At 47.3% G+C, this 17896-nt stretch overlaps 2 protein-coding genes across 10 annotated transcripts in view; one reads left to right on the forward strand and one right to left on the reverse strand.

The window, feature by feature from the left end:
- The window catches only part of dntt (deoxynucleotidyltransferase, terminal), a 418285-nt gene that overhangs the window by 354627 nt on the left and 45762 nt on the right, over window positions 1-17896 (reverse strand). The window lies entirely within an intron of this gene.
- blnk (B cell linker) overlaps window positions 1-17896 on the forward strand; it is a 223981-nt gene that overhangs the window by 60636 nt on the left and 145449 nt on the right. For 3 of the 8 annotated variants that reach the window (XM_078223492.1, XM_078223488.1, XM_078223494.1), the window contains exon 1: window positions 13342-13615. The exons of 4 other annotated variants lie outside the window; for them this stretch is intronic. In XM_078223492.1, coding sequence (XP_078079618.1) covers window positions 13602-13615 — 14 coding nt within the window. In that variant the 5' untranslated portion in view covers window positions 13342-13601. Of the gene's footprint in view, window positions 1-13316; window positions 13616-17896 lie in introns of those variants that run through there. One more of the 8 variants, XM_078223486.1, reaches the window with a different exon arrangement.

Below are 17896 nucleotides of genomic sequence, written 5' to 3' on the forward strand. Positions count from 1 at the left end.
AAATACAGCATGAGCTGGGCCTATAATACCCAGAGTCCTGTCGATCCCCATCTGTCTGTTAGGGCATCGACAGTGACCCCACCTGCTCCATTAGCAACTGGACTGAGGAAAGGAGCAGCTCAGAGGGATAGAACACAGCAAATGGATGACAATCGAAGTCAGACGACGGTAATGAAAGGGTGAGGAAAATGGGATGAAAGGAGGGATCAAAAGGAGGGATGAAGGGAGCAGTTGGGGCAAAACTGGGGAAAATGCTGTGGGGGGCGTGGGTGGGGAGAAGGGAAATTTGAGGAACCGCACTTCTAACTGGGAGAATTAGGAAGAGTACCAGCACTGATCACAGCTCAGGAACTGAGAGCGATTAGTGAAGGAGAGCATGAACTATGGGGGGTAAGGGTAGGAAGGCCATCTTGACCTGCAGACTGGAAGAGGAATATCAGCAGAAGAGGAGGAGAAAAGTGACAGCTGCTTTAATGAAAGGGGGGGCGAATAGTGTCAGAATGAATTGGGAGTGTTGAAAAAGAAAGGAAAGGGTGAGTAGTTAGAAGGATGCAGCTTCTATGAGTGAGTTGACAGGAGATAGAAAACAAGGGCTGGAATTATCCGGCTGCTCCTACCAGTGGGATCTACTGGTCCCGCTAAAGTAAATGGATGTTTGAATGGCTCACTGCATTTCATAGAGTCATAGAATCCCTACAGTGCAGAAGGAGGCCATTCGGCCCATCGAGCCTGCACCGACCACAATCCCACTCAGGCCCTATCCCCATAACACCATGCATTTACCCTAGCTAGTCCCGCTGACACTAAGGGGCAATTCAGCACAACTTTGGACTGTGGGAGGAAACCGGAGCACCCGGAGGAAACCCACACAGACACAGGGAGAATATGCAAACTCCACACAGACGGTGACCCAAGCCGGGAATCGAACCCGGGTCCCTGGCACTGTGAGGCAGCAGTGCTGACCACTGTGCTACCGTGAAGCCCACAGCAAAACCTGCCACACTGAAGCAGGAAATTCCCAGCCCAGGACAATAAGGGATGGGTGTGAGATAGGGGCAGACTTTTCCACTCCCTGCAGGCTACACAGCCGCCTTTTCTCTCCAGCGAATACTGCATTAATCTGGAGGCGTGGCTTAAGCCATTATACAAATGGGGCAGCGTCAGAGAAAGCTGACAAGGGCACCCCAATCCCAAATAGAAAACACAATAACATCCCTCCCCTCCACATGCACAGGAGATAAATCCTTCAACACGAAGGGGGGAGGGACCCCCCTCAACACATACACAAGGCAAAACCACCCCAACTGATAAGGGGACCCCCTCTCCCCCCATGGCGCTCCCTGGAGGGACCCCTGGCACTGGCCTGTGGCTTTGGCCCTTGGGGTCTGTGCCATGTCTTTCTCAGCCCGGGAGCTCTACTTACCTCTGTGTCCCCAGAGGGTTCCCTATGCCTGGTTTCTGTTTATAAAGAGCAGGTGTAAAGCAGCAAGGACTCCAAATGTTGGGGGGAAACGATGCAGCATGAAAGCATCCTCATTATATTTAAATGAGGTTCCCAGCCTTCCTGGGTGGGAACATCATTATGTCACCGGCTTGTTGGGGCGGGGGGTGGGGGGCAGCGAGGGGACTGGGGAATGGAGATCTCGCTGGCGGGATTCTCATTTTCCGAGTCTCGCGATATTTCGCTCCCATGTTGCCGATTGCCTTCGGAGAGAATGCGGGTGCAAAATTACAGCAAGTGGGTGGCACAGTGGTTAGCACTGCTGTCTCACAGCGCGCCAGGAACCCGGGTTTAATTCCAGCCTCGGGTCACTGTCTGTGTGGAGTTTGCACGTTCTCCCTGTGTCTGCATGGGTTTTCTCCGGGTGCTCCGGTTCCCTCCGACAGTCTGGAAGACGTGTTGGTTAGGTACATTGACTCGAACCCGCCGGAGTGTGGCGACTAGGGGAATTTCACAGTAACTTCATTGCAGTGTTAATGTAAGCCTTACTTGTGACTAATAAATAAACTTTAAACTTTAACTTGAGTGTTGAGGCACCGTTTGGGTAAATCTCATCTTGCTGATTGGTTGAAAACTCAAATGTCTCTTGAATTTTCTTCTCCTTAAACCTGATTAATTGTGAAGTGTAAAATTGCTCAAAATCCAGGCACTTCAAATATAAGAAGTGAGAATGGGCTGGACCCAGTTCGAAACGCATCGTTAATTTTGTTTGCACCTTGGGATTTCCCTTCAGGCTTTAAATTGTACTTTCTGTTTCTTTGCACTGTTGCACATGGCTCAAGTTACAATTTCCATTAACTGTTTGCTTTCACGAGTCAGAATCGTTCTTCAGCGGTGCAGCTTTTTCTGGCCAGCCTGAGCTTTTTGGAAGCTGCTGGTAGCTTTGGCTGGTTTTCTAGTTTGCCGCATCAGCTGCTGGTGCACGACGGGTTTGAAGAGTAACCAAGAATCCAGCTTCAAAGGGGCAGAGTGCGCAGGCTTGGGACTCTGACTCGAGGAAAATGGCCAGAGTTAGACAACCAGACACGGTGGCACAGTGGTTAACATTGCTGCCTCACAGCGCCAGGGACCCGGGTTCAATTCCCGCCTCGGGGCACTGTCTTTGCGGAGCCTGCACATTCTCTCCGTGTCTGTGTGGGTTTCCTCCGGGTGCTCCAGTTTACTCCCACAGTCCAAAAGACATGCTGGTTAAGTGCATTGGCCATGCTAAATTCTCCCTCAGTGTACCCGAACGGGCGCCAGAGTGAGGTGACTCGGGGATTTTCACAGTAACTTCATTGCAGTTAATGTAAGCCTATTGTGACTAATAAATAAACTTTAAAGGGCTGAACCAGGGTGACATGTTCACTGTCCAAAGGAAGATATTTGATTAGTACACTGCTCCTACAGAGAGGCTCTAAAAGGGCATTTTAATTTTCAGTGCCTGCCAAAAATAGGGTGGAACAGGAGTTAAAATCCAAGCACACTTACCACAGATTTCGGGTGCCCATGGCTATTTTACTCACCCTGCTTTCTTGGGTGACCAAGGCGGCCATAGGTTGCCAACTGTGATTAAGTTCATTCTTGGAGGTTTCATCACATGGCTTAATTGCCCCAGGTTCCAGCCATCTGTCGTGGTTGGAGCATGGGGCATCTGGCCGACACATCCACCTTGTGACGCACTTCCTTCCTACACCAATTGGAAAGCAAAAACACTCCTTTCCCAGCTGGATGATGCTGGACTTCAAGTCAAGCAGTCCTTTTTTTTTACCCCTTTTTCAATATTTTTATAACTGACAAAGAAAACTGTTCAAAGAAAATGACCAAAGGGACAATTCTTTTTAATGTCCCTGTGATATTTCTCCAGGTTTGAAGACAGCTGTGTCTTGGAGATTGATCTTTAATTCCAGGCCAATCCTGGAGGGTTGGCAAACTTAGGTGACCACCTAATTCACGTGGTATCCACAAGAACACAAGGAATAGGATCAGGAGTGGGCCACCAGACCCTACAAGCCTGCCCTGCCATTCGATGCGATCATGGCTGATCTATGCCAGCCTCAACTCCTTTTCTGTGCCGTTTCCCCATCGCCCTCTACTCCTCGATCTATCAAATATTTATCCATCTCCATTTTAAATATTTCTAATGATCCGGCCTCCAGTACCCTTTGGGGCAGAGAATTCCACAGATTCACCACCCTCTGCGGGAAGAAATTTCTACGTACCTCAGTTTTAAATGATCGGCCCTTTATCTTGTAGCTACGTCCCCTTGTTCCAGACTCTCCCACTGGTGAAAACATCTCACCATCCTTATAACATATGCAAATTAGGGTCATAGCTAGGACTGGAGTACTATGTTAACTGCCTATTGGACACTCTGCTAAAGACATCTTGTTCAGTGAAATGTGGCGACACCCATCTAAAGCATGGATTCAAGTGTGCAAGTTGTCTGTGTGGAGCTGAGAGGAGCAGGAGTGCTTCACCTGTCTCAGCAATGAAAGACTGCAGCCACTACCAGCCCAGGGTCTGCCCTTTCCATCTGCCTGAACTCCCCCCTCCCAGACAACTTATTTTGACTGTGGCCTGGCAACCTCTAGTTTGCCTGATCCTCACAGACCCAAAGCTGGTACACTGCCTGTGGATGCCCGTTTGTGGTGGGATTGGTATGAGATCCAGCTATCACCAAATGAACCAGACCCCGCACTGCAGCTGGGTAGCTCACACCCTCCACCAGCTGGTCCGGTTTTTAAAATCAACCTTTTATAAATAAACCGATAGACTTAGCACAGGGGAAGATACCTGTTCAAATCCTGTAAACTGTCATACAACATTTAGGAAGGTAGGCTTACATCTCGAGCTAATACTAAAATCCACTAGAGGAGGATAAAACCAAGCTTCAAGTCATGGACTAGGTGCGGACGAAGCCACAGGAAATTTTCCAGCGTATTTGAAAGGTTGGCATCTCACCTGCAGCCGACCATTAGACCTCCCAGTGGAATGGAACTTCATAAACATCACATTGTTGCACTGAAATGCATACTGATTGAACATGCTCATCCACTGTGCTCCTTTCCCTGATCACGACCAGGCCTTTCTCCCCTTAAGTGTTGCCTTAAGTGTTGGCTCTCCTCCTATCTGCACTCCAAAACAGCACATTTGATAAAAACAAAACACTGCCAATGCTGGAACTGAAACAGAAAATGCTGGAAAATCTCAGCAGGTCTGACAGCATCTGTGGGGTGAGAATAGAGCCAATGTTTCAAGTCAGGATGACCCTTCGTCAGAGCTCTAGTCAGTATCATCCTGACTCAAAACGTTGGCTCTATTCTCTCTCCAAAGAAGCTGTCAGACCGGCTGAGATTTTCCGTCGTTTTCTGCTTTTTGTGACACCAAGGGCGGCACGGTGGCATAGTAGTTAGCACTGCTGCCTCACACAGCACCAGGGACCTGGGTTCAATTCCGGCCTCGGATGATTGTGGAGTTTGCACATTCTCCCCGTGTCTGCGTGGGTTTCCTCCAGATGCTCCAGTTCCCTCCCACACTCCAAAGATGTGCCACACTTCAAAGATGTGCAGATTAGATTGATTGGCCATACTAAATTCCCCTTAGTGTCAAGGGGATTTTTAGGGTAGATAAGTGGGGTTACAGAGATAGGGCCTGGGTGGGATTGTGGTCAGTGCAGACTCGATGGGCCGAATGGCTTCTTTCTGCACTGTAGGATTCTAATTTTGATCCCCAATTTAAGGATGTTTTAAAGGTTGAATAACCAGTTTCTCTTTTCAAACAAGACTGTACTTGCCGACTGAACATACTGCTTGCTAGTTGGTTGGCTCACTTTATTGTATCAGTACAAGTCGAGAGTTGAACCCAATCAGTTGGTTCCCTTTATCCGGCAATGGACACAGCCCAGCATGTCCAGACTTAGCTTTTGTTTTTTTCTATGTGTGACACTCTTATTACTCTGAATACAGGAAAGGGTTTTTTTTCCTGAAAACCAAAAGTTGTTAAAAGATCAACGACACAGTTGGTAAAGTTTTGTTTAAAGAGTGAGCACGTGAGGGATAATATCAATCCAGAATATTCCCCAAATCAAGACATTGTGGAAGAAAATTCTATAAGCGATTTCTGTTTTCTGGTCTGATTGTAGTTGTGGGCCTTTCCCGCATGAAGAACTTTCTTTTTGGATGTCTTTTCTCTGGTGATACCCCGTGTCCTGTGATCAACAAAGACTTCCTACATGCGAGCTCCATAATCTTTGTAATCCATAAAAACATCCCAGCTATCTGAGGAATGTACTTGATTGACAATATCAGAATTCTATGAGTGAATGAGTCAGGGGAAAATGAATTGCATAAAGGAACAAAAAGAAGCTTTTACTGTGGTTACACCAACAAAAGCGAATTCCTAATCGGCATGTGAATGCCTAATAATCATACAAACTTCAATGACTGCTGTTATTTGAAAGCATGATAGTCACTTTGCTATTCATGGGATCTTGCTTTTCTGAATCTGATGAATACCAGTTGATTTTCATTCTCTGGCATTTTCCAGGGAGGCATGTATGCTAGAACACTGGGAGAACTCCTTGGGCGTTGCTTAATAGAGGCAGCAGGGGTCTCGACTGCCAACTGGAGAGTTACCAAGAGACCCGAATCGCCTGCATTGTTTTTAACTTTTAAGTTAATTTATTAGTGTCACGAGACTTTAGCATGGCCAATGCATCTGACCAGCATGGGACTGTGGGAGGAAACTGGAGCACTCGGAGCAAACACGGGGAGAACATGCAAATTCCGCACAGACAGTGACCCAAGCCAGGAATCAAACCCAAGTCCCTGGCGCTGTGAGGCAGCAGTGTTAACCACTGTGCCACCGTGCCGAGACCCGTCACATTAAGTTCTGGTTAGTCTCTTAACTGAGCAGCAGTGAGCCTTCCTCAGATTAAGGACCCCGAGGGTTGAGATCCCACCTACTGAGAGCCGCTGGCTTCATTGGCAGCAGAACTGGGGCACAGTGGTTGCTGCTGGCACTACCTCATCCGAGGCTTAAGATTGTCATGGAGTCAGGCAGAATTGAGTGATGGTGGGAGGGGAGTTGTGAAGGGGTTGGGAGGGATATCGGCAGCAAGAATGGGGATGTGGCTTTCAGTGTGCCCCCCTTCCTTCCTAATGTTGGGCTCCTTGACCAAGCAACGAGTGCCTTTGAATCAGGGACCCACCACCTGGAGCTCACAAGCAACCCTAACAGGGTTTGCTTTATGCTGTCATTGGGTGAATAGCCATAGTAAGGTGATGAATCCCCATTGCCCACTTAAGGGCCTCTATTGATGGTGGGGTGGAAAGGCTGCCCATGACTCTTCCCGCAATTGACTTATTCGGGGTAGTGTTGGGAAGCCCCCTCCCACCTGATTAAATGCCCCCTCACCACCAAACTCGCCACAGGGGAATGGTATTAAATTCCACCCCCGTTCCTCTTTTTTCGCAGTACAGCCCTGGAATATCAGCCAAGGTGACTTACACAAAACCTGATGTCTGTGAAGCTTTGGCTGTTTCGGGATATCTGAGCAAATATCTCTTGCACGTTGAATGAAGTCTTACACTTACCGTGCTTCTTTCATTGTGTACAAGGATTTTCTTTACGTCTGGCAGCACCAAGAGAATAAAAATGGGCCGAGAATGAAAACCAGCTCAAGAAATGTCCACAACGATTGTGCTGTGAAAATCTTGGTGTCGCAAAATGCATATAGTCGATTCTATTCACTTCTCCATCATCTCATGCAAATATGTGGAAACCATCCTCACTGTCTGAACATGAGATCTGTGCTCCAAAATTTGGTGTCCAACACACATAATGGAGCAGGACTCACCTTACCTATCACACACTCCCCGTGTCATTAACTCGGCAGAAGGAGAGCTGCATTATTCATAACATCTCAATTTCCTGTATGTTTCCACTCTGCCAATCTCAGGTCCCCATCCTTACTCATGTCCAGTGCTGCACCCAGTGCAAACCCTTCCCAATAGTGAACTGGTTCCTCCCTGAGTGTAAGATGCTACTGAGGATGTGATGGGAACAAGACGGGAATTGCACGGTTTCACATGTCCCTCTTATCAGTTCTCAATATTCTCTTCATTCCCAACAATTTTAAAACTGTAAATGTTTCAACTGCGCAAACATTCACATCGCTTCAAGGTAATAGTGACTGAATGGATATATTTTAAATACTTTGGTACACCTCAAAAATCTAACACTAACTGTGCTCCAATTGCTCTGCCTTCGTCAACCTGCTCTTGGCACTTTGTACCCCCATGCTCTTCGTGTCCACTGCCTTTGAATAGCTTCCAAAGTTATACAGGGCCTCGGTGAGGCCACACCTTGAGTATTGTGTGAAGTTTTGGTTTCCTAGTCTGAGGAAGGGCATTCTTGCTATTGAGGGAGTTCAGCGAAGATTCACCAGACTGATTCCCAGAATGGCAGGACTGGCATATGAAGAAAGACTGGATTGACTAAGCTTGCACTCACTGGAATTTAGAAGAATGAGAGGGGATCTCACAGAAACATATAAAATCCTGATTGGAATGGACAGGCTTGACGCAGGAAGAATGTTCCCAATGTCGGGGAAGTCCAGAACTAGGGGTCACAGTCCAAGAATACGGGGTAGGCCATCAGGACTGAGATGAGGAAGAACCTCTCCACTCAGGGTTGTGAACCTGTGGAATTATCTACCATGGAAAGCTGTTGGGACCAGTTTGTTAGATATGTTCAAGAGGGAGTTGGCCAAAGGGATCAAGGGGTATGGAGAAAAAGTGGGAGTGGGATACTGAAAGTGCATGATCAACCATAAACGCATTGAATGCTGATGCAGGCTCGAAGGGCTGAATGGCCTACTCCTGCACCTATTTCCTATGTTTCTATGTTTTCTATGTAAAGCCTTTTCATTCAAGCTTTGACAACTAGCTGCTCCTCCTGCGCTTGAATTTCCTTTGTCACGTGCAACATTTTCCTTAACAATAGAAGGCAGTGATGAAGGAATATGGTTGGTAACAAGACTTCTGTTCATCCAGATGTCTGCATCAAAATCAGGGTTATAACGTCTGCAGATACAAGCTCCCTCTAAACACCTCTCCCTCAAGAGTAGCACAACTCTCTTGTGACCACCGGTATGAGTGTACACAGTAGTATGGAGGTAACAAGATTACAGGGGTTACTTACGAATGATGCAGCTTTCTTTCCCCCCAGTGAATGATACAGGGAGTGTGTGATAGGTAAGGAAGCAAGTCATGCTCTATTATTTGTGTTGGGCGTGAACACAGAAAATAGGGCGGCACGGTGGCACAATGGTTAGCACTGCTGCCTCACAGCGCCAGGGACCCGGGCTTGATTCACGGCTTGGATCACTGCCTGTGTGGAGCTTGCATGTTTTCCCCGTGTCTGTGTGGGTTTCCTCCGGGTGCTCCGGTTTCCTCCCACAGCCAAAGATGTGCGGGTTAGGTGGATTGGCCATGCTAAATTGCCCCTTAGTGTCAGGGGGACTAGTTAGGGTAAATGCGTGGGGTTATGGGGATAGGGCCTGGGTGGGATTGTGGTCGGTACAGACTCGATGGGCCAAATGGACTCCTTCTGCGCTGTAGGATTCTATGATTCTATGAAAACTGCTTTCACTTCACCATGGTCAATCTAGAGGGATCATTGAACGTTTTGATATTTTGTGTGGCACTGATCGTGGTGCTGGGGTTTTCACTGACTGTCTCAGTCAACTTCCCTACATTATGTCTACATCACCCTGTGGGACATTCTGTTCTCGCGGATGCATCAAAAAATCTGGGCACCAGGGTGCAATGAATTTAAAATGTTGTTATGGGAATCCGCCTGGGTCCAATAGGCCTGTCTTTTTAAGGATATCTTGAAAACTCAGTTTTCTAGTCCCACTTATGTCTTTGCCCATTGCATTGATGAGCCTGCCATTGATGAGGCAGGGTAGATAGATTCCTGACTAACACGGGAGTCAAAGGTTATCAGGAGTAGGCAGGAATGTGGAGTTTGGGGCTACGATGAGATTAGCCTTGATTATACCAGGTACACGGTACATACTCTTGCAACTCGGCCAACGTTGTCTACCTGATACGCTGCAGGAAAGGATGTCCCGAGGCATGGTACATTGGGGAAACCATGCAGACGCTACGACAACGGATGAATGAACACCGCTCGACAATCAGCAGGCAAGACTGTTCTCTTCCTGTGGGGGAGCACTTCAGCAGTCACGGGCATTCAGCCTTGGATCTTCAGGTAAGCGTTCTCCAAGGTGGCCTACACGACAGCGCAGAGTCGCTGAGCAGAAACTGATAGCCAAGTTCCGCACACATGAGGACGGCCTAAACCGGGATGTTGGATTTATGTCACATTATCAGTAACCCCCACAGCTTTCCCCCTGATCTTGCGGAATCTCACTAGCTGTTCTGTCTGGAGACAATACACATCTCTTTAACCTGTGTTTAATGTTCCCTCCACCCACATTATCTGTACCTTTAAGACCTGGCTGGCTGTAGAGATTTGCATTCTAATTAGTATTCTGTAACTTGATTTCTGTGTCTCTGTGCACTGTTGGAGAACAGATTTTCACTCCATCTGAAGAAGGGGCAGCACTCCGAAAGCTTATGGTATTTGCTACCAAATAAACCTGTTGGACTTTAACCTGGTGTTGTGAGACTTCCAACTGGAGTAAGCCAGAGGTCTTATGTCAAGGAGTGCGAACACCCCATTGACTTCCATAGTGTGCACTCAGAATCAGAGGCATCCCTCTGTAATTGTTGAACCTCAGTTATCTCTGGCATGCCCTTCGTCCCTAACGCAGATATTCGATTTAGAGCCTGATTACCCCCAGTGGGAGCAATCACAGAGGCTGATACAGCTGCCGCCTTAGCAGCTGAATCAGCACGGGCATTCCCTAATTGCACAGGAGTGTCCCCCTTCATGTGCGCAGCACATTTAACAACAGCCAATTGACGAGGAAGCTGAACAGCATCGAGGAGATTTTTAACCCAAAGAGCATTTCTAGGGGGTCAACTCTTCCTCTTCCTCCGTATCGCCTGAATAGGGAAACAGCAGCATGCCAGAGCAACTGGGGGGATCCTCCTGTTGTTTAACCTGATGGGCTAGCCCAACCTGATGCTTCCTATCCCAAAGTTCACATTCCAATTTTCAAGTTTCCCAATCCTTTGATTTCCCGTCCATACGTTCATCAATCCCTCTTTTACGGGCGTTATCCCTCCAACTCATTAATAACGATTGTTCGTGGCGCCTCGTTGACTCTTTTTCCCATTTTGAAATTAAAGTTTTCCACTTGGAACCTGCATTTTTTGTCCAAATGGCTTTTTCTGCTGCAGTGCAATTATCCAAGTTCCATGTGCCGCCGAGTGGCCAAATATCGTTACCCAATTTACTGTTTAATGCGGCACTTAATCAACGTAAATTACGTTCCTGAGCGGGGGACTCAGAACACATAAAAAGCAAAGGAGAATTGCCCCCTGTTTTGTCTAAACTTTGTGCCATAACGTCAGTATACTGGCAAAAACGTTAAATAAAAAGGAATTCCTGGTACCAAAGTCAAATCACAGGATCCCTGACCCAAACTATTCGAATCACAGGGTCCCTGACCCAAACTAAGCCTGTGTAACCCTGATCTGGATGTAAAACAAGATCAAGGGGTCCCTGACCTTAGGCTAGCCACAATCGGGTCCCTGACCCTAAACACTCTTATCGGGTCCCTGACCCGAAATACTCTACTCACAGTCCAATTTAGATTCGAATACCGTCACCTGTTAGTGTCCTCTGTCAGGGACAAGGGATCGTAGCACCGATCCGAGAGAGAGAGACCAAGGTGAGTCTTACCTTGTGCCGGCGTCCGTCTCTTCCCTCTGGGTCGTGGCTCGATCACTTCTTCAGTCCCCCACGGAATTCACTCAGGGTATTGGTTTCTGCTTCACAGCGTCAAATGTTGAAGTGGAAACTTTCCTGCTTCTTGACTGTGATAGAAAGACTCAACAAAATTCGTTCCGACTAAATAACTTAGTCTTTATTTACGAAAGACTGCATGCAGTTTTGGCTGAAAACTTGAGTTCAGAGAGCAGTTGGTACAACTTGCTAATTCCTCCTCAAGTCCACAATTACACAAAGAATCAGTTCAGTATTTATACATAATCATTATCAGTTTGCGTGCCCAGAGCATATTCAGGAATTCGATTAGTAATAGAATCATAAGCAATGTCATTAATCATGTCATAACTTGCTGACCTCCTAGAACTTTGTGTCTCATCATTCATACCCTTATCTTGTCCTTTGATGTAACAGAAGAAGGTCTGTGACTCCTTCATCCCTGACCTTATCTTGTCTTATTCGTACAGCCTTAAGTTATGTGGAGTCAGCCTTGCTTATATTGTACCAAATAGCTAACCAATTTTCCCATCATGCTATTCCTTAGTTCGAACAACTTCACAGCTGTAGCCACAAGCTGTTACTGGGTAGGGGCTTCCCTTCCAAATAGTGGCCCAGCAGCGGTAACAGTTGTTTATTTCTAAAAGTTTTAAAGATGCACGAGGGGGCACCTCAAGACCTCTCTCTCCCTCTCTCTCTCTCTCTCCCTTACTTCATCAGTGGGCTGCAGCTCCTTCAGTGACGGAGGGCTGTTCAATCTCCGACACCTCCAGGCCAGAACCAGGACCAGCCCAACTTCTGTCATTGAGCTGCAGTATGCAGGTGACGCCTGTGTGTGTGCACATTCAGAGGCTGAGCTACAACTCATCGTCGATGCATTCACCGAGGCATTTAAGAGAATGGGCCTCAGACTAAACATCCGAAAAACAAAGGTTCTCTACCAGCCTGCGCCTGCCACACAAAACTGCCTCCTAACCATCAGATCCTCGGTGAGCTCCTGGAGAATGTGGATAATTTCCCATACCTCGGGAGCCTGCTCTCGGATCCAGCAGACATTGACAATAAAATCCCGCATTGACTCCAGTGAGCCAGTGCAGTCTTCATTCACTTGAGGAACAGAGCTTTCAAAGACCGAGATCTCAAATCCATCATGGTCCACAGAGCAGCCGTGGTCGCTGCCCTCCCGAATGCACAATATACAGCAAACGCTTCAAATCCCTCGTGAGATATCACCAATGTAGCCTCTGCAAAATCCTGTAAATCCACTGGCAGGATAAATGTACCAATGTGAGTATCCTCTTCGAGGTCAGTATCCCCAGTATTGAGGCACTGGTCACACTTGACCAGCTAGGATGGGCCAGCCGCATTGTCCGCATGCCCGACACAAGACTCCCGAAACAAGTGCTCTACTCTGAATTCTGCAATGGAAAGCAATCTGCCAAGGTGGCAGTCACTTCGCGTGTCACCGGGTGCAGCACATGGAGGCCAAGCATAAAGAGTGGAAAGAGAGCGCAGAATCCAGAGTGTCTCACTCACTCACCTCATCAAACACCACCCACCAAACCTGTGGCAGAGTCTGCGGTTCTAGGATTCCTATTGCCCCTTCAGCTCTGAGATCTATTCTTGTCCTTAATTGAGTAGCAAGTGTGTCCTCTAGCCAATAATTGGACAACTCGAGGGAAAATCACTGCCGGGTGACTGCTCGTGACACAGTGCAGTTTGGGATCCCAGTTTGACCCCAACATCTGACCCAAAATCCTGCCCCTGAATTTTCACAGTGATAAGATATAAGTGAGCAGCAGGTGATAGGGGAAGTGTAAACATGTAATCATGATGAGTTTTCCTGGAATATTGCTCCAGTAACACACCCACAATTGTCAGGTCAAATCTCACTTAACTTGTAATCATTTACGTCGCAAACAAGGAAGTTCCCTGTCACAACCTCAGATCTAATTGTGGATGCCGTACAGTTTTGGCTTCAAGTCAGTGAAACTTTCAGAAGCCTCGATATTACTCCGTTTTCTCTGAATCAATACTGAAAGAATGCCCTGGGTGATGGCTTACTAAAAATGATTTTCAAACTTCCTTTTTCTACTGACTTTCCACAAGTCAACTTCTATCAACCTACGCACAGAGCCAGAGGCTACAAGTGTGTAGAAATACTCGATTACAGCCAGGCGTATAGCAGATCAGCAACATGAAAGGTGTAAGGTATGCATTCCTTCTGAATTTTTGCGAGTAAGTAGATAGAAATTTGTGGAGCCAGGTATCAAATGCTGAAAATCTGTATTAAAAAGAAGAAAATGCTGGAAAAATTCAGCAAGTCTGGCAGCATCAGTGGAGAGAGAAACAGAGTTAACATTTGAAGTCTGTATGAATGTTCAGACTGCCAGAATCCAGAGTGTTTTGCTTTTATTGTGTAATCTGTTACAACCTTGGTAGTGAAACATATATTTTGGCAATTAGTACTAACCTATATGGAGGATGCAAAATGTTGCCTAATTACTGAATTTGGACCAGTTTCATTTTAAATGCCAATCCTTCAAACGAAGCTATCTAGAAATGCATTGGTCAGATCTAACTATGATCATAAATGTCCATAGCCATTTTTCTATGAGGGGCTTTTCTGGTTCTGTTGGGAAACAGGGTAAGAAATAGGGGGAAAGTGGGGAGACATTCAATCTCAGGCTAACTGAGAGATTGGAGGACCCTAACTCTGGAAATCAAATGCTAATTTTAGTTAGCAAACCACTAATTTGTATTTTTCCTCACGTCAATGAATGAAACGTGTTATCTTTAACCTTGTATTCTAATAATACAGAAGGCGTGGCTGGCTTGATTCCCTTTTTATTAAGGAACAATATTCAGTCTATTGTTCATTGAAGTATCAGCAGGAAACAAATTTCATTCCTTTACCCTTCCCTCCTTCAATCACTCTCGCTCAAGTTTGATAGTGATGGGGAGCTCTCGACAGGCTAGGAGCAAAGGCTGCACTGCACCATTTGGATACCTGGCAGGACAACATTTCACAAAATGAAGGGAAAGCTCCCAGCCGAGAGAGTTTAATTTGTTGATTTGTGTTCTCGGTATGTGCTGTCTCCGAGTGTTCGCTGTTTATCCATGTTCTCTTGTACTGTTCTCAATCTGTGCAGTTTGAAGAGTTGACAGTGGATAGGTAGGCCCTGACCAGATCTATTGCCGCTTATTATTTTAATATTCCCCGGTATCCAAAAGATATACAACAACTGGATACATTATCAGGATTAGGCTACAACCTCGTAAGTGCAGGATCTGAGAATCCTAGAAATACTTGGATACCAGTTTTTCTCTGGGTGATATATTAGTGGCTTCTGCAGTAAATGTGTCGCACAGTCCGCACTCAAACCAAGCAAGTGTAAGGATTGGTCCCATGCCTGGTCAACCTGGTGAAGAGCTGGCAAGTGCAGCATCGGGGACATCGCAATTGTTTCAAGGCTGTTGGAATAGGGATGGAAGAATGCAGCACTGATCATTACTAAGGAGAATAGATGTTGAGTGAGGACATCATTGGGCTTAGTTCCGATGCCTTCCAACAATAAGAAATGACGAACAGCCCCTTGGGCAAGTGGCTGGAAAGTGGGCTGGCACCTGCAAAACCAAATCTACAGTTCTCCCCGTGTCTGCATGGCTTTCCTCCGGGTGCTCCGGTTTCTTTCCACAGTCCAAAAATGTGCAGGTTAGGTGCACATTTTAGTGCCCCTTAGTGCCCCTTAGTGTCAGGGGCACTAGCTAGGGTAAATACATGGGGTTATGGGGATAGAACCTGGGTGGGATTGTGGTCGGTGCAGACTCAATGGGCCAAATGGCCCTTCTTCTGCACTGTAGGATTCTATGATAAAAGAAGATAATTAGGTCGCAATGAAAACTGATATTGTATTTAAACTCTCTGAAGCTGTTTTCTCCTTTTGGGTCATAGGCATCTAAAGATACAGCTCAAACGGAGCATAAGGAGCTTCCTAGTGTTGGTGTTTGAAGTGGTCAGACAATTTAAGGGTAAACCTCACTTGCCACTTTATACACTTGGGTTATTCAGGGTTGAGGGAAGAATGGACATAGGCCTGAATTTTCTGCACTAAAGTGCCGGCAGAGGCTCAAATTTGGAAGGGCTGCCCCAAAATTCGGCCTCCGTCATTTTCGTAGTGGGAGGAATGGGGGCGAGCTCTAGATTGCATGTCCATGATTCCAGAGAACCAGAGTCCAGCAATTGTCTCCACTCATATCATTTTGATGAGGTAGGTGCCTGAAACCTGAAGTGTGCAAATTAAATCAGGCAGGGTCAAGTCTGAACTTTGTTGATTCATTTGCATAGCCATGGTACCTTTTTTGGAGAGGTACGGTACTACTTTGGATATGGTCTTGGGGTGCCTTTGGGATAGGCCAGCTGCTATTTGGTGACCCCTGGGATAGGTCATGTGTCCTTTGAGATTTTTAAAATATGGACCATGAATGTGCTTAAAAAGAATATAACCTATTAGAACTTTCAAAACTATCAAACCTGTCAAAGAACTGTCAAGCTGTTAAAGAACTCTCAAAGCTGTCAAAAAACTGTCAAGCTGTCAAAGAATCATCAAAATTGTCAAGGGACTTACTTTGGAGTTTTAAAGAAACAGTGATGGCTGTTTCACTTTCTGTTAAAATAAACTGACAGTTATTATTATAGGACCTGTGCTACATGACTGAATTTACAACCTAACATTATCACAGTAGAATGCTGGAAAGTGAGTAGTTTGATTCATAGCTTCTAGTGGTCATATAACAGAGACGTTTGTTTTCATAAGGGATTATTTGAAGGGATTTCAATGTTTTTAATGTTTTTAATCAATAAAATTCTTTTTCAAAGAATTATGTTATCAGTAGACACATTACATTATGTCAGCATAGCTCCAGAGACTTGTCCATCGTGGATACTAGGTGGGTTAGCATGGAGGAGTTAGAGACTAAGGGCCTGATTTTACCAAAACTTTGCGCCCGAAAAATTGCGGTAAAGTTGGGCGTCGGGCCTATACCGCAATCTGCACCTGATTCCGAGCGGATCGCGGCTTTACTGACACCTGATTCGGGCGCGGGTCCGGCGCGCGCCCGAATCGGGCGGCCCGACGATTTAAATGCATTTGCGTGCATTTAAATCAACTTAATGAACCGCGCGTCCAACTCTACCGTCAAATCCCACTTTACCGTCTTCTGGCCCGATCCGCCTCCGCGCTGTTACCGACCTGCAAAATAAAAGTCCGAAGTCGCCGCTGCAGCCTCCGAAGAGCGGGGTCAGAGACTGCAACAGCTCTCTGACCCAGGTCATCCTCTGGTCGGGGCAGGAGGGGGGTGTGACGTCTCATCCCCTGGGGGGGGGGGGAGGGGGGAGGAGAGGGGGTGAGACCGATCATCCCCTGGGGGGGGGCGGAGAGGGGGTGTGACGTATGATCCTCTGGTCGGCGTGGGGGGGGTTTCCGCTGCCTGTCTGCGGCCAATCCGTCCTGGCACCATCACTGGTTCACTACCAGCCACAGCCATCTCTCCCGCTCTCTCGCACCTGCAGGGAAGAGTAATCTGTGGCTGGTAGTGCCCCAGTGATGGTGCCAGGAGGGATCGGCCGCAGACAGGCAGCAGAACCCCCCGACCAGAGGATGAGACGTCACACCCTTTCTCCCCGCCCCCCAGGGAATGTTCCATCACACCCCCTTCCCCCCCCCCCCCCCCAGGGGATGATCGGTCACACCCCCCCCCGCAGGGGATGATATGTCACACCCCCTCTCCCTTCCCCAGGGGATGAGATGTCACACACCCTCCCCTCCCACCGCCCCTCCCCCACCCCCGGCCAGAGGATGATCGTCAGAGAGCCGCTCTCTCCGCTTTCTGCTTTTTGTTTTGCGCCCAGGCGCGCTGTCAGATTTTTTTTGAACTGCCCATGCGCAGTTCAGAGCTCCGATCAGTCCGCCAGCGCTAAGCCCCGCCCACAGCGTGGATCGGGCTGGAGCCAGCAAAACGCGTATGGTCGCGCTGGAAAGAGGATTCTAGGCGCGGATCTATTTGACGCCCAGATCCGGCACTTAGGGGGGAATTTTACCATTTTGAGTCTAAGTGTAGTTGGTAGGGAGCATGGGTTAACATGAATTGGCACTAAATTGGCATAAAGCAAAAATGGCGCAGGGGATGAGGAGGTGCATGAATATGCATGGGGGTATGAAGGGTTGGGGGACATGGGTAGAGAGGCATAAGGTGGAATGGAGGATTTGGCAGTGGAATCAGTGGATGTCATGAGGTGGCATGGAATGGCATGATGGGACATTGGGAGTGTATGGAGGGCCGGAGGGAATTCTTTTGATTTTTTTTCAATCTTTCACTCGGTGCCAGATCACCGAGGCAGGACTTCCAGCCAATTTGTCTCTGCACCTGGCCATCTCCACACTCATTGCGGGGTTTGCAGTCTGACTCCTAATCCAGCCCATCCCCACGGAC

The sequence above is a fragment of the Mustelus asterias genome, chromosome 11 (genome assembly GCF_964213995.1).
Source record: "Mustelus asterias chromosome 11, sMusAst1.hap1.1, whole genome shotgun sequence".
In the NCBI taxonomy this organism is placed as follows: domain Eukaryota; kingdom Metazoa; phylum Chordata; class Chondrichthyes; order Carcharhiniformes; family Triakidae; genus Mustelus; species Mustelus asterias.